At 42.8% G+C, this 24,782-nt stretch overlaps 1 protein-coding gene across 1 annotated transcript in view; it reads right to left on the minus strand.

Moving 5' to 3' along the window:
* The window catches only part of si:ch211-186j3.6 (neural-cadherin), a 640,545-nt gene that overhangs the window by 253,534 nt on the left and 362,229 nt on the right, over positions 1 to 24,782 (minus strand). The window contains exon 25 of the mRNA XM_054732672.2: positions 11,227 to 11,456. Within this exon, the coding sequence (XP_054588647.2) occupies positions 11,227 to 11,456 (230 nt within the window). The remainder of the gene's footprint in view (positions 1 to 11,226; positions 11,457 to 24,782) is intronic.

The following is a 24,782-nucleotide window of genomic DNA, read 5'->3' on the forward strand; positions in this document are numbered from 1 at the left end:
GGAGGAGAATAAAGAGGCTGTATCGTTTATAAAGTATTGGGTTGTATCGTTCCTTCTACTGCAGTGGTTCCCAAACTTATTTAGCCGCGCACCCCCTTCTATGTCCCGACCATGTCGACGCACCCCCCAGCCCCCACACATCAGGGCATGGCTATATATATATATATATATATATATATATATATATATATATATATATATATATATATATATATATATATATATATACATATACATATAAAATGAGTTTGCCACCCTGGGCTACGCTAATGGTGACATATGACAGACTTCTCTGAGCTCCGCAGCCATTACACTTTTCACCTCGCGCACCCCCTAGCGGCAGCTCGCGCACCCCCAGGGGTGCGCGCACCACACTTAGGGAATCCCTGTACTGTATACATTTAAAAATGTCCTCCATCCTTTTCCCTCCCTCTGTCTAACATTAATATAATACAATCATGAACGTTGGTATCCGAGCTCTGTACCAACAGTTCCTACTAATAAAAAACTGATACTGTATCATTAAAAGCTAAGATGGGGCTGAGGGGTAACTTCAGCTAAGGCAGGGAGAATAAGAAGGACGTAGTGTATCAAGCTCTTCTTTCTAGAGGAAAACCTTCTCAGGCATTACTGGGGAATTGAAAACATTAATAATAAGCTCCACTTCATCTTTTGCAGCCCTCCCGCTCACCCCATCTCTCCTCTCTGCCCTTCCTCTTTCTTTCCCGTCCACCAACTCCCTCCTCTGTCTCCCCGGCTCTCGTTCATCTTCTCTCTCGCCACGCTTCACATCTCATTCTGATCAATGTCTTCTCCAGAGAACTTGGCTGAATTCAGATGAAATGCTCTGTGCTCCCCTCACAAATTACACCTGAAAGTCTACACCTCTCTGCTTACATCTCTCTCTCTCTCTCTCTCTCTCTCTCTCTCTCTCTCTCTCTCTCTCTCTCTCTCTCTCTCTCTCTCTCTCTCTCTCTCTCTCTCTCTCTCTCTCTCTCTCTCTCTCTGCTTCTATTGCAGACCAGTTTTCTTTCTGAAAATGTGTCCATTTGCTGTTTTTCACTGCATCTTTAATCTATTTGTTGTCTTTGTAGAGAATAGTTGTATAAAGAAGGGGGTTACCGGGAGAGAAGCTGGTGATTCACCTGAGCTGAGCGGCACTATCCTAACTGGATTTGACTGCTTTCACCCCTAACAGACACATAAATGGAAATGAAGCCTGAGTCACTGTTCTCTCTCAGGATAGCAGCTCAGATATCTCGTTTTCATCTGTGAAAAATGCACATGGGTCAGCCCCCGTTAGAAACTCCTCCTTAAACGCACTCACATGCACATGTCCACTATTTCCATTCACATGTCGCCATGGGGCGACAGTGGCACAGGAGTTAAGTGCTCGCCCCGTAATCGGAAGGTTGCAGGTTCGAGCCCCGTTCAGTCTGTCGCTGTCGTTGTGTCCTTGGGCAAGACACTTAACCCACGTTGCCTGCTGGTGGTGGTCGGAGGGACTGGTGGCGCCAGTGCTCGGCAGCCTCGCCTCTGTCAGTGCGCCCCAGGGCAGCTGTGGCTACACTGTAGCTCATCCCCACCAGTGTGTGAATGTGTGTGTGAATGGGTGAATGACTGATTGTGTTGTAAAGCGCCTTGGGGGGTTCCAGGACTCTAGAAGGCACTATATCATTTACCATTCACATGTCTGAACACTGAATCAGGTCTGACTGAAGCCAGTTGTCTGGAAGTCTAGCCTGACCAGCCAGCCCCGTGCTTCCTTATGGGAACTCTTCTATTCAAATAGCCCCACCCCCTGAGAATTCTAACCGAGCCAATCAGCGCTGAGCAGCGTACGTCACACACCGCGACGCTGAGTTTCTCATGAACATTGTGTTTGAAGCGGAGTTTGCTGCAGCTCTTTCCTCTGTTCTAAATGTATTTAAAAGCGCAACAAGAAGAAGCACTAAAAGCCTTTCTTCTTAACTCGTTCACTGCCATTGACAGCTAAAGTCGTCATTTTAGATCCAACCGTTCACTAGCCAATGACGACTAAAGTCGTCATTTGCATTTTTTTACTGTTTGAGCATCGGAACGAGCCCCCGCGCTGAGAGAACAAACATCTCAGCCCTGAAGCCGATCTTCATCCGCATACATCACAGATCACATGATCAGGAAGCAGACCATCCATGTGTTAGGAGATCGTTTTGGGCCGTTCCTGTAAAAACAGTGAGGCGCGAACCGGAAAAGTGTCTGCCGATCACAATTCAACAACGGATTATGAAAGAACGGATAACGCTCGAAACACACGGCTTCTTCCAAAGAGGTGAGTCTCCTCTTTGTTTTGGTTGTTTTGGCATCGACATCATGCTAGCGCGCAACGTTCTGTGGCTCTTAAAAAACAGTAAAAACGTGAGAAACGCTGGCAGCGAAGGCCGTTAGCAATCAGGAAACGGCTGGCAGTGAATGAGTTAAGAGATGTTTGTGCTGTCGACAGACGCCATTTTTGACTACAGCTAAAAAACTACAGTGTCGCGCGGTACAGTCGGCATTTCCACCTTTTTTCTGATTGGTTATTTTTGAGCTAGCTAGTCCCGCCCCTCGTGTGCTTCTCTGCCTGTGAGTAACCAGACTAGTTCTCTGTGTAGACAGAGGATGAGCCTGGCAGGCCAGGCGGCAGGAAGTCAGTCTGTTTAGGTAATGTTGTTTTCTAAATGAAGAGTTCATTTGCAAAAACAGATATTTATTTAATCAATATTTAATGGAAATCAGCCAACATGTTTCAATAAAACCAGCTGAAGTAAATAATAAAAAGACTGATTTCTACAAAAATGTATTTATATTTACAAATGAACTCTTCATATTTGGAATGCCACTTTTTTGACCACTAGAGAACATTCTAGGACTCTAAAAAGTCATAGACATTTGCATTTATTCAAATATTTAAGGATGTAAACATCTTCACAGGGAATGCTGTTGTTGGATTAGTGTCCAGGAAACAGCAGAGAACACCTTGACTAGTTGAAGCTAACCTTTAGCATTGGCAACTCCACAACACAGCAGAACTCCTTCAGGCTTGTGTTATTTGTGGATATAACACATCAGAGCAAACAGGGTCACAGAGGATGTGTGGAAACAAGCACCAGCTGTGATGAGTACTGATGATGAGGGACACGTGTGATTAATTAGCTCTGAGGAAGGAAGGCAAAATGCAGAGAAACAGGAGGAGAATGGTTACATTAAGGTTAAAGACACAAGGAATAACAGGATACCAAACAAGAAATGGAAGCTAAAAGGCTAGAAGAGAATCCAACTAAAACAGGGAGGAGAGAAGTATCTCAGATAAACAAAAGCCACAGAGAAACCAAACCTGAGGATCACTAAAACTGAAAGGCTAGGAGAAAGTAGGATAAACAATGATGACCAACTAGAAATTGTGCTTCACGCCTTCATAACCACAATGTTACATTACTGCAACTCACTGTTTGCAGGTATCAGTCAGGCTGAAATCACAAGACTTCAAACAGTTCAGAGTCCTGCAGTGAGACTGCTGACTGGAACCAGGAAGAGAGACCACACCCCTCCCATCTTGGGCTCCTTTCATTGGCTCCCTGATATATTCAGAATCAGCTTTAAAATGTTCTTAAAAAGCTGAATGGTATAACCCCTTACCGGCTGATCTGATTCACCACTGTGCTCCCGCCCGTCCCTTACATTCGATGGATTTGGCTCTGCTGGCAGTTCTGAGACATCGACTGAAATCGCAAAGAGGTCATGCTTTCTCTGTTTTAGCCCCAAGGCTTTGGAATGATCCACCATTACATGTCAGACAAGCGCCATCTTTCCATTTTCTTTAAGTCTAAACCGAAGACTCACGTTCATGCCCTTGCTTTCATTCATTCATTCTGCAAAGTGACTCCCATTTGGATAAAAGACCTCGCTTTAACCCACCTGGCTGTTTGGTGTGTTTTTAAATCTGATTGTTCAGCGCTTTGTTTGACCATTGGCTGCTTGAAAGGGCTTTATAAATAAAGCTCGTTGTTGTTGTTGAGCAAATAGGGTCAACTTGATGACCCTTACCCTTGCCACCCGCTCAATCAAACTCAACACCAGCTGGTAATCAGTGGAAAGCTCTGCTCAACAAACTTCATTAAAATGTCCAAAACATACAGGTGACAGGATACAACAACAAACCTGTAACCTAGAATGGTGCCAAGTGTGCCAGTGGACATCTTTATGTTCAAACACGGCTTCCATTACAGCCAAACTGTGACTCGAACACAAGTCCAACAACGTTTGGATTCTGATCGGGAAAGCCATTCCTCCTGATCGTGTCATTAGTCACAATCATCGCTCTCATTTTCTCTCTCCCTTTCCTTACATTGTTATTATTATGTTGTTTTGTAATCACAATGACATTTTTTTCTCATTTTAAACATATTTTTGATCATGTTTTTAAAAACAATCTTTTTGTACTTTGTTTTTTTGTGTTTATGTGTAGCACCTTGGGATTTTTTATCTTGAGAGGCGCTATATAAATGATCATTTTCTTCCTTTAATTAACTACAGTATAGCGGCCTGCATGGTGGCATAGTTGTTAACAATGTTGCCTCTCAGCAAGAAGGTTGCAGGTTCAAAACTCGGCTGCGGCCTTTCTGAGTGGAGTTGCGTTTTCTCCCCATGCACGCGTAGGTTTCCTCCGGGTACTCCAGTTTCCCCCACAGATCACAACATGCCCTATAGGTTAAAACGTGTACTTGGCTTTGGATAAAAGCCTCTGCCAAATAAATAAACATAAACGTAGAGAACCTGAAGTTCAAGCAGCGTCCAGAACTCATTCATAACTTTCAAAAAGGTGGGCACTCTGAAAAGGAAAGCTACTAATCCACTGGCTGGAGTAGATCCTAACATGGGGGACAACAAGGAGCCCACACCAACCACCACCCTTCTCTCATCTGGATCAGCTCCCGGGAAGTAAAGTTCAACCCCACTGATAGACTTGGCTTCCAGAGCCAATGCTATATGTTGAGTTGAGTCCATCTACCGTAAATCCTCTAATATTGGCCTGTATTCAATTAACGGCCGGGTATCATATTTTGGCCGTTGTCGGAGTCGGCGAAGTTGAATAATGGCCGGGATTTTATTGTGGACGGGTGGAATGTGGTAGCAAGCAAGTACAATGGGGGGGGGGGGTGGGGGGGGGGTGGGTTGTGTCATCCGTCTCACTTTTGATTTGCCAGTGATAGACCGCGAGGGTAACTTTAACCGTGCGGAGACGAAGAGGAGGCGAAAATTTGATGTCAAGTTCAAAGAGAACGTGCTGATTATGCTGCAGAACACTCTGGGGAGCAGTAGCAGGGGTTGTATGAGCTAGTCACTAGTCGACTTCACCGCTCTATAGTGGCTTTTTGTGCCTGTCATCGACTAGTCGCTGTCACGTGATAATGACCGGCAAGATGCAGTCCACGGAAAAGACAGCAGCCTGCTATCAGCAGGTGACAAGCTCCTGCGCGTCGGGGTGAGGGGAGGCAACGCGCTGTGCCAGAGCGTTGGTACTGACACCCGCCGTAAAACGGACATTTAACCAAATCGTGACCTTTACCCTCTTGCAATTTAACCTTCCCCTCACCCCCATCCTAACCTTAACCAGCTTGCGCATGCAAAGCTCTGATTGTTGACGCGCTCCAGACATCTGTGTCCTGAGCACGGCCACAGTAACATTATCAAATCAGGTGTCGCCACCTCAAAAACTAATTTAACACGCAATCGTTCATGTCGGCTCATTTCCTTTAATGTTTTCTGTCTTTTATTTGTGCCTGATGCTTTTCGCTGCTGTGGAGCGGGGTGCATCACCTGTTTTGTCCTCTGGTGACGCACCGATCACTGATGCGGCCACCAAGCAGCGAGCACTCCGCTGTTTTTGTGGTCGGTAGATCTTTTAGAACTGCAGTTCAAAGGTAACTCATGAGGTGAATATATATGAACCCAGGTAGCAGTTTTTCTTTAGGACTGAGAGGAGATGCAGGAAGATAATAAACAGGCAGGTCAGAAAAATAGTCAAATAAAAACAAGTTAGTTTTTGTACCTGGTGGTTGCAACAAACAGACACCATTGAAGGTAATCAGAAGTGAGGAACAGAAAATGAAATAATTAATTTAATGTTTAGAGCAGCAGGAACTCCGAGAGGCTGCAGGCGCATCAGTGAGTTTGCGGCCGCTGCGCAGGGGGAGGGGGGAGAGGGCTGAAGCAGAAACTACCGTTGTTAAAAGAAATGTGTTTAACTTTGAAAATGTGGGTGCAATTTTAATTGTCAAAAACTCCAGCGAACCATTAGTTAATTTTGCTCAAATAGAAATTGAGGCCTGCCTCTAATTCTGGTCCTCCTTCCAATAAAGGCCTGGAGCTTGATGAGCTTGAGTCAAATACAGCCCGGGGTCTGTATTAGAGGATTTACGGTATATCCAGATGGTAACACTTAACCTCTCCCATAAGCTCCAGCTCTTTCCCTACCAGAGGTAACATTCAATGTCTAAGATAAAAGTTTTAGATATCATGGATCATGGAGCCAAAGCCTCAGATTTAGTGTGCCTCCTGAACCAAAATGAAAAGCACCATTCCTCTTGCAGGGGGTGGATCCACAGCTGGATAGGCCCATTTAACCTGTTTGAGCTAGACCTGGCTAGTCTCATGGGCAAACCCATAGCCGCCAGGTGCTTGCACATAGGCCCTAACCCTAGGCCTTGCTCCAGGGTGGGATTCTGGTTACCCTAAAGCTGTTTTCTTACATCATGGAGAGTCTTCTGAGCAGCTCTTCATCTCATTCTTTGGGATTTTATTTTATTTTCATCTAGCTCTTTTTGGGTGAGAAAAGTTGCATGTTACACACAATTCTTTCCAAAACTTTTCCAGGTTTAACTTTCTACTTTTTAAGTGTTGTCAAAAACTGTAAAATGCAGCATCAGTATAAACGGCAGGTGGCAAGTAAACAGACACAGATTAATGAAACAATTGTAGTTTTTGGTGTTGTGCCAGTAAATCTTTATTAAATCAAATACTCTAAGAGGGCTTTGAGTTCTGCACCATCCCCAAGATAATACTGCCATCAGCTTCTAGTTCATTTAAAGTTGCATGTCGGTACTTTACCACTAGAACTCCCAAGGCAGTCATTTTGACTGTTTTCATATTTGATATGTAATACCTTAAGTTAGATGGATCTCATGTTGTCCTGGCTTCCTGGCTTTTCCTATTGTTCTGTCTCCTTGATTTCCATAATAAAGTTATAATTTCCATTAAATAATGTATCAAATGAGAAATATTGTTGTTTTTGTAATAGAAGAGCAGGTCGTGCATCATCCAGAGGACATCAGGTGCTCCGACAGCCCATGGGACAGCAAATGTAGAGGATAAAGTGTGGCTGGAGCAAACTGGTCCTTAGTACTTTAATACATGCAAAACAAACAGATCTGATGTTTCGATGGATTATGTTTTCTTCAGAGTTGACGGCTGTATTCTTTACATGGTAAAGTTTTCCCGCGGATGATGGACGGTTGCTAAGCAACCAATTTTCCAGCTCCCTTGCGCTCACTCTCTGTTCAAACTCTGTGTGAAACAGCTGCTAAAACGGCATTTAGAAGATCATTCTAGGTTAAACAAGCATGAGAAATGATGCTGCTTCAGGCGGAGGGGGAAGCGGCAGAGACTCTGACAGTAAGGGCTGAAATATTTGTTGTCAGCTCTCCCATTCCCAGGTGGGGATCCACATTCACTACTGACCATTTTACACTCATGTAGACATCATCTTTCAAATCTGGGTTTTCTCTAGACTTCAAATGTAAACATCAGAGCAGACTCTGAAGTTGACAGACTGATATGATTTTTCTGCTCAGGAACTGACAGTGCAGGTTTTTTTTTTGCCTTTGTTTTGTTGCCAACCGTGAGGAGAATCATACGATTCAGACTTGTCTGAACTTTCGACCCTTGTTGAGAGTCTGCTTGTATTTTTCTGTGTACAAACTCATTTGGTGGCTTTATGCATCAAGATGATATAAAGTTCATAAACCTACACTTGGAAAAAAGAAAACAAACCAGTGAGGATAAATTTGTGTTTCATTGAAACAAATGAAGTCAAAGGCTACTTGTCTCTCACTGTGTGGACTGCATTTTAATGTGACACCATGTAAATGGAAATAACCTAAATCCATCCCTTTGTCAGCCAGCGTTGATGCTCTTTTTACAGTGCTATCTTATTTTCTTGTCATGTTCAACTAGTAAAGTGGAGAAAGGCAAATAAATAATGCTGTCAGAACAAATCAGCATCTTCTCCACAAACCTGTTTTAAACAAGTCTTGTTATATAAAATATGTGAAAAAAAAAAACAGTGATCAGATGCTGCTACAGGCAGATGGATCCATGGCGAAGGATACTTGGCTAGACGATCTACAACTTCTGGATCAATTTTGTTTTATTGATTATTTTCTGTTGAAAGATAACTTTGACGTACATGAGCGACTGGTATTGGTTGCTGTCACCTGTAGTGATCGGTTTAAGCAGCTCTTGGTTGTCTTAGGGTGGGCCTAAAAGCAAGTGGGTGGGGCCAGGCCCAGTAGGCCCACCCACAACGCCGCGGCTGCTATGGCTCGCAGTGTCTTCTTTACTGTGGGAAATGGGTAATGATGGCTCTTTGATGGGTAAAGGTTGCCGACCCCTGTTCAAGAACATACTTCAGTTTGTAAATCCAAATGAAGCCTTATCTGATTTTGAATAAGCAAAACATATAGAAAAAATGTGATGTCTCAATGAAAAAGTTTAACATGATATATTAAAATTACCTTAATATTACTGTATTTGAATTATTATTATGATGATCTTGAATTACATTTTTACTACTTTGTCTTTTACATGTGTAGTTCACAGAAAAAACGAAAACACATTTGAATGCTTTCATACAGGCCGAACATGAAAATAGTCTCCTACACCTATCTCCTGCACTAGCTTCTGATAGAAAATAGACGGTGAAACTCTAGAATTTGAAAATCATAACAGATCTACGTCACACTGTCACTTAACTCATTCACTGCCACTGACGACTAAAGTCGTCATTTGCACTTTTTTTTTACTGTGTGGGCGTCTGAGCGAGCCCCCGCACCGTAAGAACAAACATCCCAGCTCTAAAGCCGATCTCCATCCGCATACGTCACATGTCACGTGACCAGGAAGCAGAACATCCATGTGTTAGGAGATGGTTTTGGGCCGCTGCTGTGCAAAAAGTGATTCGCGAACCGGAAAAGCTTCTGCCGATCACAATTCAACAACAGATTACGAAAGAACGGATAAAGCTCAAAATGCACGGATTCATCCTGATGTTAGAGGTGAGTCTTCGCTTTGCTTTGGTTGGTTTGGCGTCGACATCATCCTAGCGCGCAACGTTCTGTGACTTTAAAAAAACAGCAAAAACGCTGAGAAACGCTGCCAGCGAAGGGCTTTACTGATCAGGAAACAGTTGGCAGTGAATGAGTTAATGTTCATGGACTCACCCATCTTGACTCACAAAGAGGAAGGCTGTTAGTTTAAGTAGTAAAAGCTGACTGTTAGCACTGGCAACTGTACCACACTTCCCCAGGCTTGTGTTATTTGTGGAGATAAAACAATGATGTCACAAAGTAAATGGAGTCAGTGTGGTAGAGTCATGTTGTTGTTAGCAAGTCTAAGGTGAGATGTCCAAATATCAGGAAATAAGACTCAAATCCTGTCGTCTGAAGCTCACCTCTGATTTGGCAATCGGTTAGATCTGTTAGATGAAACAGGCACACCTGGGGTCTCCTTCATCAAACATTGCGTAGAATCGTTACTAAAACTGTACTTAAGCTCTGCAAAAAAAATGTACTTACGCCAAGCAGGTTTGTGATCTATCAAACATGGAGTACCCACAGCTGCACGCAATCTCCGCTTTATGAATTAGAAACTATCTAGAAAGGTTCTCAGCTGCATTTTAGTCACATCCCGCCCTCACCACGCCCACTTACTGCCATAAATAGTCAATGCAAAGTGTCTTGTGGATCTCATGCATATACATAAGCCGGCTGTTGCAGCGCTCCGCCAATGACATGGCGACCGCAGATCAAGGCAGATCAAGGAAGAAGCGCAATTTTACAGAAGCAGAAATTGAGGTACTTGTGGGTGAGGTGGAGAAATGACAGGAAGTGCTTTTGCAAAACAAATAAGAGAAAATCCACGGAGTGGCACAGCGTTGCTGAAGCCGTCAATGCTGAGTTATTCAGAGAGATTTGTGGCGGATATTTAAAAAATTATCCAATCGGGATTCGATCCCCAGACTCCCGGGTGAAAGTCACGCATGCTAACCAGTCACCCAAACAGAGATCTCCCCTGTTCAACTAGCCAGGGCACATGATCAATCAGGTCACAGTGACAGGACACACACCGTCACAGATGCATGGCATTCTGTCTCAATCTGTCCCGCTGCTGATATTCTGTATTCCGTATTCTGTGCTTCAGGCTGTGTGTGTGTGTGTGTGTGTGGGGGGGGGGGGGGTCCTTGTTCTGTGTGAAAACGAAGCAGTACAAGTGACAATGCTGCAGCAGCACTGCAGCTGCTCTCCATGTCCAACGTGTGCGTAAGCCAGGTCCTTAATCAACTTAAAGTTGGGCACATTTTTCCGCTAAGTTTTCTTTCATAAATCCCAAAGTTTGCGTGGAAAGTTGTTTACGCTGTTTTCCGACCCCGTTTTGTGTGTAAGCTAGCTTGATAAATGAGGCCCCTGGGCTTTTTGTACCCAAAGTACGAGGCTCACGGCATTCGTACTAGAGACCACTGCAGATGTGCTGATTAAAGTGAACAACAGAGGGTTATTATTGTAATGGGCTCACCGTTACACGTGATAGTTCCATTAAGACTTTGAGAGTGCACTGCATGAAGTGTTCTGGTGAGACCGTGTATTGCCCAACGGCACTTTAGCATGTGGCAGAGTGGTGGGGTTAAACTCCCAATATTTGAATTGAAAGATTTCCCTGCTGGTGAGCATCCCTGATCAACACTTTACTACTTGATAATGTGTTTGAAATAATAATATGGTGCTGATTTATTAAAACTAATAAAACAATACATCTAAAGAACAGAACCGAGTGCAGTTTCCAACAGAACTATGACGTTGGCAGGTTTTTATTGTGTAGACCTGACATTTCAATATGGAGGCATAAGGCTATGTAGCACAAAGGCTGATCTACCTTTTGTTTGTGGGCCGCCAAATAACCATGCATCTTCTCTGGCTGGAGGAAGGAAGGGCCACCGTGCACAGCAAAGCGGACATCCAGCATTCGTTCTCTCACATCCATTAGGCTGAAGATGTTGACTCCGTCAGGTGGAACGGAGAGCATCTCCGACAGGAAGTCCACGAGCAGTTCGTAGCGGCTGCGCTGTTTTCCCCTCAGCTCAAGGAACTCCTTCGCTGTGATGTCTGAGGAAAACATGACCAAGATTGGAAAAATTACTATTTTACATGCATTCATACATCTAAACATGTAAAACTACAAAAGAGAAAAAGCTCTGAAAGTTATATGGGCAGGTGATTCTTATTTCCTCTGTGTCGCAGGTGAACGCAGTGGAATTTTAACATGTCATGAGTCTTGATTTCAATTCTGGACGGTCACGAAACAAAGCAGTTCTAGAAAGAAAAGAACTACAGTGATCCTGTCCTGGGGCTTCACTTTTAAAGCTCACTTACACAGTAAACAGACTCTGGAAATAGTCAAGAGTCATTTTCTAAGCTAACTATATCATTTATGAACAAAAACTCCACAGAAACTTTAAGAAAACTTAGACCCTGGCATAAGAATCGGAGACGGGGAAACTGACAGCTCAGCCGGCAAGATGGTAACAAGTTGAATTTAGGTTACATTTACAGACTTGAAACCCTCACATGTGCACGCACACACGTGCACACACTTTTCCTTTCCTCCAAGCACCTTGTTAACAGTCTCAGTGAAATTGCATTTTTCAACCCTCTCGGTTGCCATGGTTATCCGTGAAATGGCAAAGATCAGCAAGCTGATGTATTTATGGAATATTCCTAAGGACTTTTGCATTGACTGTTTATGGCTGAAAGTGGGTGTGTAGGACGCGGGATGTGATCAGAAACCACCTGAGCACATTTATAGGATGAATGTAACAGAGATATAGTTATACATGTCCAGTTGGGTTGGTAATGTTCTATCTGCTGAGCCTAAGTAGAGCTTTAGAAAGGATTCTACGCAAAGTTTTATAAATGAGGCCCCTGGTCTTTTTTCTTCTTTAATATCTTCCCAGTACTGAGTTGATTAACCCATCGAAATGAATGGTTCAAAGCAAACCTACACCAGCTGACATTCACACATGAGACAAGGCATGTTAAAGGCAATTCTACCAGAGGCGGACTAGCCACCCAGGAGTTCTGGAGAATTCCAGAATTAATGATAGCAAAATATTGTTATGTAGGGAACACCCATGACTCTCAAATATTGTTCTGAAATCTGTCTACATGTGTTAGTGAGCACTTTTCCTTTATCCATACCACCTCACATGTGTGACATATCAAGGGTCTGATTACACAGCATGAATAATGTATAGGTGTGCCTCAGACTGCCTACAATAAAAGGACATCCTGACATGTGCAGTTTGATCAATCAGAAAGAAAATAACTCAGGGGAAACCAGTAACTTCACCCCCTAGCCTATCAGCGGTTAGAATCACGTTGCTGGACTGACTCAGCTTCGTGAAGTATCTAAACGGAGCAGGAAGAACATAAAGGGAAAATACTGAACCGGGCCCTTGGGAACAGTGGTCCGGCCGAGCTGCATTGGTCCAAGTTGCTCTAAGTACTGTTCCTGGAAAACCACCTTTACACACATGTAGACAGATTTCAGAACAATATTTGAGAGTCATGGGACTTTTGTGTATGTAGACAAATTTTCAGATGTTTGAGTTCAGCTCATGAAAAATGGGAGCAAAAACAAAAGTGTTGCATTTATGTTTTTGTTCAGTGTAGCATTGTTTGTTGCAGTTTGATCAATAGCTTTTATGCTCTTTCCTTTAGTTGCCCATGACAGTAGCTATGAAGGTTGAGCAGGTTGACCAGTAACTGGAAGGTTTCAGGTTCATTCTCTGCTTAGAGAATGCTACTGTTGTGTCCTTGCCTGCTGGTGATGGTCGGAGGGACCAGTAGCACCAGTGTTCAGCAGCCTCGTCTCTGTCAGTGTGCCCCAGGGCAGCTGTGGCTACATCGTAGCTCATCCCCACCAGTGTGGGAATGTGTGTGTGGAAGAGTGAATGACTGATTGTGTTGTGAAGCCCCTTGGGGGGTTGTAGAACCCTAAGAAGGGGCTGTACAAATATAGGCCCTATTTTTACCAACCACATGAATTTTCACATCTGAATTTGCATGGTCCCTATAAAAAGAGGAACATTTTCATCTTGCATTAATCTAAAAACCTCAGCCAATAACACGGCTCGATACAAAACCAACCACTGGACCATCCAGTTGTCGGTCTCACCAAGCCATCACACTTGCCTGATTCCTCCATTCATTACACTCTTACATATTTAGCAACAGAACAACAATGGTGTGAAAATTTCTCCACTTAATAATATCAAAGAAGGATAAACAACCCACTGTACAAACACCTAGTTTAGACATCCTACAGATGTAGTCTGGACCGACGGACTCAATGTAGACATGATCTGCACGTCCATGTGACACTGACCGTTTGCAGGGAATCGGCTGCTACCACTTCCCAAAAGAAATACACCATTTGAAGTCACAAACAACAAATTACGTCTCTACAAAAGACACCGGGACTAAGAAAACAGTGACTGTGTTTAGCGCTATCTTGTTACCTCTGGGAATGTGGGTACAAGGGGTGTGCGATATGCAAAACAAAAATCATATCACGATTTTGTTTTTGCAACATCACAATCACGATTTTATCACAATGTTTTCTACTTCAAAAATTCAGATGTTTTCCATCTATAGCTTATTTATAAAGCAATTTTAAAACACAGCATTGCAGCCGACCAAAGTGCTGTACATAAAAGACAAAGAGAGTACAAAAGTGGTAGACAAAACTAGGCTAGCGTGAAAAACTAAGGAGACAATACAATAAAGCTAACGTTACAATAGTAGTAATGAAATCATTTAAAAGCCCATGATAAAAGCAAAACAATGGGTAGGGGAGGCTACAGTAACAGGGAGCATGGAAAGAGTGGAGATTTTAGGAACCAAAGGCAATGCTAAAGTAGAGGGTTGTTGGTCGTGCTTTGAATTTGTGTAATGAATCTGGATATGCAGGGGCAGAGCGTTCCATAGTTTTGGAAGTTATTTACCAGTAAAATGCATGCATTTAAAAGCATACCTCTTCATAGAAAATAGGATAAGAAGTTTCAGAATCTATTTATCCATCTGTCTAATCACAGTTGAGATGCATGCCTCAAATGTCCCACAGGCACTTTCATTTAATTATATATTTATAATTAATGTATAATTATTTAAATTCTATCTAGAGGTGGCTCATATCCTATCATCCACAATATTACCGTTACTTTTAGTCCAGAGAAAAGAAATCCATCATGTTAAGCTAAATTCATGATGTATCATTATCTCATGCATCCTCTAGTCAGAATTACACTCCCGTTATTTGTCCCTCACTTCTCTCCGTTGCTGTTTCCTGACTATGCGGGGGAGGGGTTTGGCATAAACAAAACTCTGGTCAGCAGCCAAGGTGAAAAGGCTCACTAAAGCACACACGCACGCCCCAACTAATAAAAACCACGAAGCCAAATTCAAAGTTTAGAGCAGAACATTGACACAGAGGTTTCCTGATTGAGCAGACGCGTGAGAATACATAATGACCGCTTTAGCTAGTGGCTAATGCTTAAGGCTATAATCGAGTAGGGCGTGCTTCTTCAAAGATTTATGCTTGTTTATGTTCGCATCTTAATACATCGGTTATTAGATTATTGTCCTCAGTAGGGATGGGTACCGAATTCGGTACTTTTTAAGGTACCGACCGAATTCCATAGTACCGACCGAGCACAGACTCACGTCATTTCAAACGGTGCCTCGTTTCGGTACCTGTCCATCATAACGAGAACTTGCCAAGACAGCTGCGCATGCGCAAGAGCGTTTTGTCGTCGCTTGCTGTGAACCAGTTGTAAACAGAGCAGCATGGTAGAAAGAACGCAGGCTAAAGCTTGGGTCCACTTCACTAAATGTGATGGGTAACTGGATGATGAAACCAGCGACAACTATCTAAGTGAGACATCCTCATCTTAATCTGCTCCGGTAGGTAAGTATAATTAGCTTGATATGTTAGCTTCCGTTTCACTAATGGTGCGTTCGCTTTCTCCTCGGAACTCCGAATTTCCGACTAGAACAACATGAACGCGCTCTAAAGTTTGGCTTCACTTTACTAAATGTGACGGGTGATGACGAAACCAGTGACGATCTAAGTGTGAGGCATCGTTTTAATCTGCTCCAGCAGCTAAATAAACTGTTTAAGATATCGTTAGCTTGATATGTTAGTTTCCATTGCTACCATTGTTATCAGCTAATGGTGCGTTGGCTTTCTCCTCGGAAATTCTAACTTCCCAGTAGGAAAAATCAAATGAAAAAAGACGGCAAAAGGAATGAAGATACACAGTAAATTTAGTTCACAGTAAAGATGTTTGCTTCAGTTTAATTATCAGCTTATAAAACTACAAGGACGATGTTAAAATACAAACAGTTGTATGTTATTTATCGTGATATTTATCAAATATTGTTATATATTGAGAAAAATATATATTTAATTATAAAAGAGAATTAAAATAATAAACACTCAAAAGTATCGAAAATTGGTACCGTTAAGTACTGGTATCGATTCGTAGGTACCGGGAATTAGTACCGGATCGATTCAAATGTCAAAGGTACCCATCCCTAGTCCTCAGCTCTACTGAGCACCCCAGCTAAGCAAACCCACAAGCTGACTTGAACTTGCTGGGAAAGCACACTAGCAAATAGCATGGCTTAGCTAAGAGAAAATGGGTACCCGTAGACCCATCCAGACATAATGGCACAGGTTCTAGGATCTCCGAGCTTTGGTTGATCATCATCAATTTATAGTCCTTAACGATCCTATATCATCAGATTGCATGGCCTGGTGGGTTCCCATATAGGGGGGTATGGTCCAGGGATGAGAGCCAACGAAGGGGCTGAGGCTTCTTCTTTGTTTGAGTTAAATGCTAGCTTGTTACGTAGATTTGACATTGCAGCTTTAATGACCAGTCCACCTGACCCTGACCTGATCTCAGTTTCTTCCACCCTCCCAGGTGATCAATGGCCTTATGCCAGTAGAGATTCAGGTCCTAAACCAGTTTTTGTTTTACCTTTAAGTTTTGGACCACATTAATGCACCTGGGTTATTCCTGCTTTTGCTTACCAACAATGCATCTCTTCAGCCTGAGAGTTTTCTGGACACCAGCACCTGCCCCAATTCCTACTACAACCTCCTAGCTTTGAATGACCTTTGTTCTATGTTGTTTTGTAACTTGTATTGTGGTTTTTCAGTGTTTGTGTGAAATAACCCACAGAGAAATCCTGTACAGACCCAAGAGGAACACAGAACTACAAGATGTTTCTCCTGTCCTAAATGAGTGTGATACGTCTGTGTTGTGGCTGAATGTCTGGGTCCTCAGGCTAAACCATTACAGAAAGTCAAAAGCTCAATCCATGATCTCAGCCGCCTTCATCACCAGAGTCCGGTCCATCTTTTGTTTCTACTGAAGACCTGTTCTTAAGTTTAGGGGCAAACCTGTTATTATGCAGTTTTTTAGGGATTAAAAGTTATGAAAAAACCCTAAAGTTAAAGATGATTCCCTTCTTTACTGTTAAACGTATGGTTTTATGATCGCTACCCCAATGGAGGGATTTTACCATCACTGAGGTGAAACCGTACATCCTGTGAATTAAGCAAGGTGGGCAGAACCATTAGGTCCATAAGTAGGAGGAAGGAGACCAATCCTGAAGGTTAGGAAACAAGAGGGGCTCAGAACAGGCTCAGTGCATTCAGCTTGAGGGACTGAGGCAAGTGTCAACTCCCATCAGTTGGTCCACAGGGAGAAACAAGGAGGCACAGAGACAGTGAGGAGGGCTGGAGGAAGGATAGTAACTCCTAATAAAGAATGGCAGCCTTTGCACCTGGCTTTGATCCAAGCTCACTGCGCTCTTCTGATTTCTCCTTCCCAGAGGCTTCACTCGAGGTGGTGCTCAGACTCCCTCCTGCCTGTGGGTTTGGGATTTGACACAAATAGGTGCTAAAACAAGATAAGCGTGCCGCTCATAGATGTTTATCGTTTTGAAAGGTAGCCAGGCTAGGACAAACAGAATGTTGTTTTTGATGCTGTTCGGCCTCCTTTCCTCCAACACGTTGCTGCATGTTTGAAAAACAATGGTGTGTTGGTAAGTGTGATCCTGATCCTGTTTATCTCATTAAGTAAAAGCCCAGAAAATTATAAGAGGGCTGGGACTCGGCTTTTCGTGGTAACACAGTCATGTTAGATTGTGTCAGAAAAGCAAGGAGGATAAAAGAAGAAGAAGAAAATATCATTTCTATAACGCCTCTCAAGATAAAAATCACCAGGCGCTTAAAAGCAGATCATTCATTAATGTTAATAACAATAATGTTTTTTTATGATGAAACTAAAACACAGACAGCTCTGATCAAACTTGTTAGCTAAAATCCCTGACATGCAAGCTGTTTTGTGGAAAAACACTTACAAATTCTCCATGGTGTAAAAACGTTGCATCAGCTGGATGTTTGCAGTGAATGGACTGTTCTGACTGTGCTTTTGCAGGAGCATGATGCATTACAGTTTCAGGTTGTGTTATGCGAACATTTCAAGGACTTTTTGTTTACTACGTTTCTACCCTTCCATCAATACAGCTGGAGAGAGTGAGGGGGAGCTTTAATCTCAGTAAGGCAGATTTAACAAGCGCTTTCTTTGAGCTTCCTTATTGCATTCCACATTTGTTCTTGAAATGGGATTTAGAACGTCAAGGAGGGTGTAAGTGATGCTATAAGTAGAATATTTTCATAATCCTCCAGACTGAAAATCAATCAGTGTTTACTCTAAAGCTCCACATGGAAAATAAAACACTGAAAATGCTACTGTTAAATATCACTCACTCACTCACTCACTCACTCACTCACTCACTCACTCACTCACTCACTCATTCACTCACCCACTCACTCACTCACCCACTCACTCACTCACTCACTCACTCACTCACTCGCTCCTCGCTCACTTAGTCCCTTACTCTCTCACTCTTTCACTCATTCACTCTCACTCATTCACTCTCACTCTCTCACTCACTCACTCACTCACTCACTCACTCACTCACTCACTGTCACTCATTCACTCCATCACTCACTCACTCACTCACTCATTTACTCCCTCACTCAATCAATCCCTCACTTACTCTCTCTCTCTCTCTCTCCCTCTCTGTCTCTCTCTCTCTCTGTCTCTCTCTGTCTCTGTCTCTCTCACTCACTCACTCACTTACTCTCTCTCACTCATTCACTTCTCACTCAATCGCTCACTCACTCACTCATTCACTCCTCGCTCACTTAGTCCCTCACTCTCTCATTCTTTCACTCATTCATATTCTCTCACCCATTCACTCTCACTCATTCACTCTCAGTCTCTCACTCACTAACTCTCTCACTTACTCACTCTCTCTCACTCACTGCCTCAATTACTCACTCTCTCTCTTACTCATTCACTCCCTCACTCACTCACTCCTTCACTCCCACACCTACTCACTCTCTCACACTCATTCACTCACTCACTCACTCACTCACTCACTCATTTACTCCCTCACTCTCTCACTCGCTCACTCTCACTCATTCAGTCATTAATATTCTCTCACTCATTCACTCTCACTCACTCTCACTAATTCATTCTCCCTACCACCCTCACTCACTTACTCACTCTCTCTCACTCATTCACTCTTTCACTCACTCCCTCACTTACTCACTCTCTCACTCACTCACTCCCTTGCTCAATCAATCCCTCACTTACTCACTCTCTCTTTCACTCACTTACTCACTCACTCACTCACTCCCTCACTTACTCTCTCTCTCACTCACTCACTCACTCTCTCACTCATTCACTCCCACACTTACTCACTCACTCACTCCTTCACTTACTCTCTCTCTCACTCACTCACTCTTTCACTCATTCACTCCCACACTTACTCTCTCTCTCTCTCTCTCTTTCACTCACTCACTCACTCACTCACTCCCTCACTTACTCTCTCTCTCTCACTCACTCACTCACTCTCTCACTCATTCACTCCCACACTTACTCACTCACTCACTCACTCACTCCCTCACTTACTCTCTCTCTCACTCACTCACTCTTTCACTCATTCACTCCCACACTTACTCACTCTCTCTCTCTCTCTCATTCACTCACTCCCTCACTCACTCACTCTCACTTTAGTGGTTTGACATAACCTCGGAGCAACCTTGGAGCAGTCTGTTTTAAAAAGACAATCTTGCAACCATTAGAACGTGTTCCTGACTGAAGAGGAAGTAAAAAGCACTTGAATGATTTTAGCAGCACATTCAGAACCAACACCGGTACTTTAGCCTGCTAAAATCTTCCAATCACAACAAGTGCTCATTGAATCGATAAACAATGTAAGTCCAAGCTTTTTGATGCCATTAAAACAGAGCTCAGTAGAGAAGCCCCCAACAGGGAGAAGCTGCTGATCAGTGAAACGTTCATTCATTTGTTGAGAGACAAGTTGTAAACATAAACAGTTTGATCTAGATTTGTATTTTCATTCTGCATTCTTGATCATCTAAATCCAAAGCAAATTTAACCCCTTGTTGTTGTTCCTTGTTTAACACAAATCAGGTACTAGTTTCGACTCTTGGTTTATTCCATTGTTACATGTGGTAAAATAAAGTATTTGACATAAACAAAATGATGGTACCTTAATGTAAAACATGGCTCCAACTGCCTCAGGTTCCCTGATCTTCCATAGTTTAGGAAACAGCAATATGAAAGCATGAACAGGCACACCCTTTGATAGTTGTATAAGTAGGGGGACCTGGGGGTTTCAGATGAGCAACAACTTCATACAATAAAAACAAAGTTGCAGGTTCTTCTGGTTACAGGAAGCTGAACAAGGATCAGGGACCAAAGGGTCAGTAGCAGTGAGCCCTGGCTTTATTCTTCTTTTCGTGAAAGAAGTTCAGAAATGTCTCACATGCCTCAGTGAAAGGTTCGTCAAACCAGGAACATTTAAAACAACGTTAGCAGTGTGCAACAGAACCATGAGGCTTGTGTCAAATACCTTTCACAGTTTCATGATACAGGTACCAACAGTCCTGTAACATCTGAATGATGTATGGAGCTTGTGCTTTATCCAGTTTTGTTCGGCTTTACAGAAAATCCGCCTGACGGGACGAGTTGTGTCAATCAAAAAAGACTCAGCTTTAGTTTTAAAGCTGTCTTTTCTAAAACGTTTGGCAGCTACAGTGTCAGAAGACACTGAAGAAGAATTCATGGTGAAGCTTAACTGAAGAAGCAGTGGGTGGATTGATAACATGACAGAAGACTGAAAGGGCTTGGAGTAGAGCTGCTGCTCTGCCACATCTAGGGGCAGAAATCAGACGTGGGTCTGCTGACCACAGGGATTAGGTGGGAGCGAGGTGACTCAGGAGGCCCTGTAAGTAAAAATAAGTATATTGCGACAAAACATTGAAAACAAGAATTAAAGGGCAGGTCAAGCGTGCCTCAGAGTCCTTCTCCACCCACGTATCAATTTTGAAAATTGCAACATTAGTAGGTGTTGCCTGGCGGACCGAGAGGGCGGAGCCGCAGCAGTGACGAAGACGGATGGGTAACGAGACGATGCGAGCTCCCTTCACTCTGAGCAGTCATTAGAAGTGGAGGACGTTTCTCCCCCTCCTTACCCAGACACTCGAGAAGAAAGGGACCAAGTCTATTTGGAGGAGACAAGCAGACCTGAGCCTTATTGTTTTGAGCTTGTGAGTTGCCTGAAACCACTGGAGCCAACCCAACAGAACCAGCTCTGAATGGTAAGTAGCCGTTAGCCATAGCATTAGATTAGCTGCAGGGTTTGGCTCCACGGCCCTAGAGAGCTAGTATTCAGCATGTTTTAGAGGTTTATCTGCTTCAACACACCTGGTTTTAATCAGCAACAAATAGCTGAGCTGCTTAACAGCTAATCTAACCTGTTAAAGCAGGAAAACCACTGAAACATGCTGGATAGCAGCTCTCCAGGAGCCCTGGGCTCAAGCTACAGTCTGCTGCATAGAAAGTTATGAAACTATCCCATGAGAAAATTATTCTGCAATGTGTTCAGCCCACTAAAACTGCCCTGATTTATTTATTTACTGATACTAGCTGCTCTCTTGGTCGTAGGTGATCCTCTGCTGTCTGCAGGTGGTCTCCTGCTGGTGTCATCAAAATCAGAAGCTTCTAGAAGAATGTGCCTTTCAATGAATCTTTCCTCTAAACAGTTATTTGTTATATTATTTAAATAAATCTCAATTTATATATTTCCTGTTTTTGTTCATGTCCATAAATACTTAAACATGCTTGAAATTAAAACGAGTTTTAACAGTGAGGTGCTAGTTTAATTCATCACAATAGAGCTAGTTAAACATGCAACAATGTGATAATTCAATAAATATAATTTATAAAAATCTATTAAAATATAAAAACTGGAATCAAAATGAGACATTTGGCAGCACAAAAAACTTCTCAAACACACTATTTATTATAATAATTGTAGGCAGACAGGAGACAGAGCTGATGGAGGTTCTCAGTCATCGAAGGATGGCTGAAGTCTTTCCAGGAACAGGAGATGTGGTGTTGTCTCTTCTCTCTCTATTCTGCCAGATGAGCTGATAGGTTACAGGTGTGTAAGGACATCCTCATGCTGTCACAACCAGATGACAGGAGTTATCAGGTGATCAGCCAGGCTAATGATGAGATGCAGAAAGAAAACAAATCGAGGACAGTGTACAATAGGTGGTGTTGCTCACCTTATGTGCTCTTATAGAGTATTAACGTGTGCCTGCCTCATGGTGTAGAGTCCATATTTTGCTGAGTGTCCTGCAATAATGCAGGTTATTATTTAATTTACTTTTGATAGCAAAAACAAAATATTTAATGTCAAAGTTATTTACCAGGTGAATCAGCTCACACATCACCAAGTGTCACAGGGCCAGAATCAGTAGCCTCCTTCATGATGTCATGATGTAATCTAGCTCCAAGCTCACAGCAGCAACACACGTGTAGCAATAAGCTATGAAACAAAAACATAGATGATGTCAAAACTCAAAGTCTGTAATGAAGATTACATGATGATTAAAAACAACTCACCTTTACTACACCTGCAAGGCTTCATGTTAGTCTGGAACAATTGTAGCTGGAACAATCAGTCTGAGAGCAGATTACTTGGGTTCATTTAGCCTGAAAAAATAAAAATATATATAACATCACAGTGTTGTGGGAGGTAGCTTCCAGAGATGATGAGAAACATGTGGAGAGCGGAGCGAGGATGGAGCTACAGGTATTTCTGTTAGATCAGGAGGCCCTGAGGTAAAATGGATGTGAGTCTGGGAAGATACTCCTCTCCAGTGGTGACCTGCCAGGCTGAGATGTAAGGAAAAAACAGAATACAGAGTACAATATTATTATTTATTATACTGTTTACCTGGATCAGATCATGGAGCTTGTCCTGCCATTCAGATGGAAGCTGCTCAGAAGCTCTCACCACACCTGGGTCTGTTCAGGAGTGTAGAAGCTGGTCTGGGTGGAATTCCCATCATGGTCCCAGTGTCAGACACACAGCTGCTGGGAGGCCATGTGAAATATAAAGAAACAGCAAATATATTAATAGTTGTTTTAAGGGCAGCACCACACGTGTGTAACAATGAGCTAAAATTATAAAATAATGTTACAACTAGAAGGTAAAGAAAGACAGATGGTTAAATAATTCACCTATAAGAATTCTAGCCTGGACCGGTGCAGGCTGGAGGACTACATCTGTCTTGAGCAGATTTAGCGTGAAAATAATATTAACATCACGTTGTTGTGGGAGTTTAGTAACTTAGATCATGTACAAAACAAACTAATATAAGTACTTCATAACATTGCTGGTGAGTGATCGGACTGCTCTCAGAGCTGGCTCAGTGTCCAGAATCAGACATGTTCTAATGAGAACCGGACTCAGCACCAGTTTAGAACCGGGTCAGTTTTTTAGCAGAAGGAGGAGCTGCTCGTCAGTGTCCCTCCTGCTCTGCATCAGCGCTGATATTACTAACTGGCACAAAAACTCAACCCGAACCAGTCTGTGACATTATAACACACACAACACTCGCTTCGAGCCTGTGGCAGTGTGGACTGATTGTCTAAATTACGTGAACTACATCCACGTCGCTCTTACTTTGCATTTATAAATGTAGCAAATATAGCTGCGAAATTAAAGGTAGGGAACGATCTTTAGAAGCTGTTAAATGTAATTATTTAGCTTACTCACCTGAAATTGGGCCCAAAATCTCCATTTTGAGGATGCAGCGGTCGGTGGGATCCGACTAATTACTGGAACGGCTTGGACTAATTTGTGAAATGCTCTTCAAATAGTGATGTGACGTTCATGAACGAATCAAATCTTTTGAACGGGTTTTCAAAGTGAATGATGAGAGCCGAGTCCCTGTAGAGAGCCGTTCATCTTAACAAACCTCCCCGGAAGTCGGTCAAACTCCCCCGCTCAAACCCCACCCACTGCTGTGACGGACGTAGGAGGAACCATAGCAGAAATGCTAACCAACCCTGTGCGCCCTCACGAACGGACACCACAGCACTCTCTTGGCTTCACTTCGTTCAAAGGAGCCAGTCTTTTGAATGGCTCTTTGAGGTAAACGACCGACTAATGAACGGCTCCCATGAAAGAGCAATAAATCCCATCACTATCTTCAAACCAGCATAACCCGGTTCAAACTCCATCAAGTTGTTGAAAGAGTAACATGTAAGAAACACTTGACTACAATATTAACAGCCAAGCTACTAGAACTAAATAACTATAATACTAGAAATTTTGCTGGGACTCTGACACAATGCTAACGCTAACTACAGCAAAACTCACTTGCGGCTAATCTGAGCTTCGACTGCTACAAGGCTGGTTGAGACCACGGTGCTTCTATAACCTACAGCCACAGAGGTGCAACGTAGTACTTTTCTGAAATATGTAGCATTGTTCTCGTTAGCCATTGGCTAAAACTGACTCAAAATAAACGTGTTCTATACTTTTGAGCTGAAGATGGTGCTAGCCTGATGTTTTTAGACAGAATTTAGAGTTTTCAAAGAAAATGCATCAAAATGCAAAAATAATAACTACACATCTGTACAACACTATTAGACGCTCTTTTATACTAACTATCAGCTAAAAAAAAGTTGATTTTGATGTGACTTGCTCTTTAACATCTATTCTAAAAAGGACTGGAAGCCAATGAAGCCAAGCGGGAACTGAGGTGACATGGTCTCTTTGCTTAGTACCTGTCAAAAATCTCGCTGCCAAGTTTAGGACCATCTGCAGCCTATTAATGAACGTTTGGCTGGGACTTAAAGTAATGCCCTGATGTTATAAAGTACTGGATTACTATATGCAGCTGTGTGGGACAATGCTGATTTAATACTACATATGCAATGGGAGTGAAAAACACGACTG

Source organism: Nothobranchius furzeri, chromosome 9 (assembly GCF_043380555.1).
Source record: "Nothobranchius furzeri strain GRZ-AD chromosome 9, NfurGRZ-RIMD1, whole genome shotgun sequence".
In the NCBI taxonomy this organism is placed as follows: domain Eukaryota; kingdom Metazoa; phylum Chordata; class Actinopteri; order Cyprinodontiformes; family Nothobranchiidae; genus Nothobranchius; species Nothobranchius furzeri.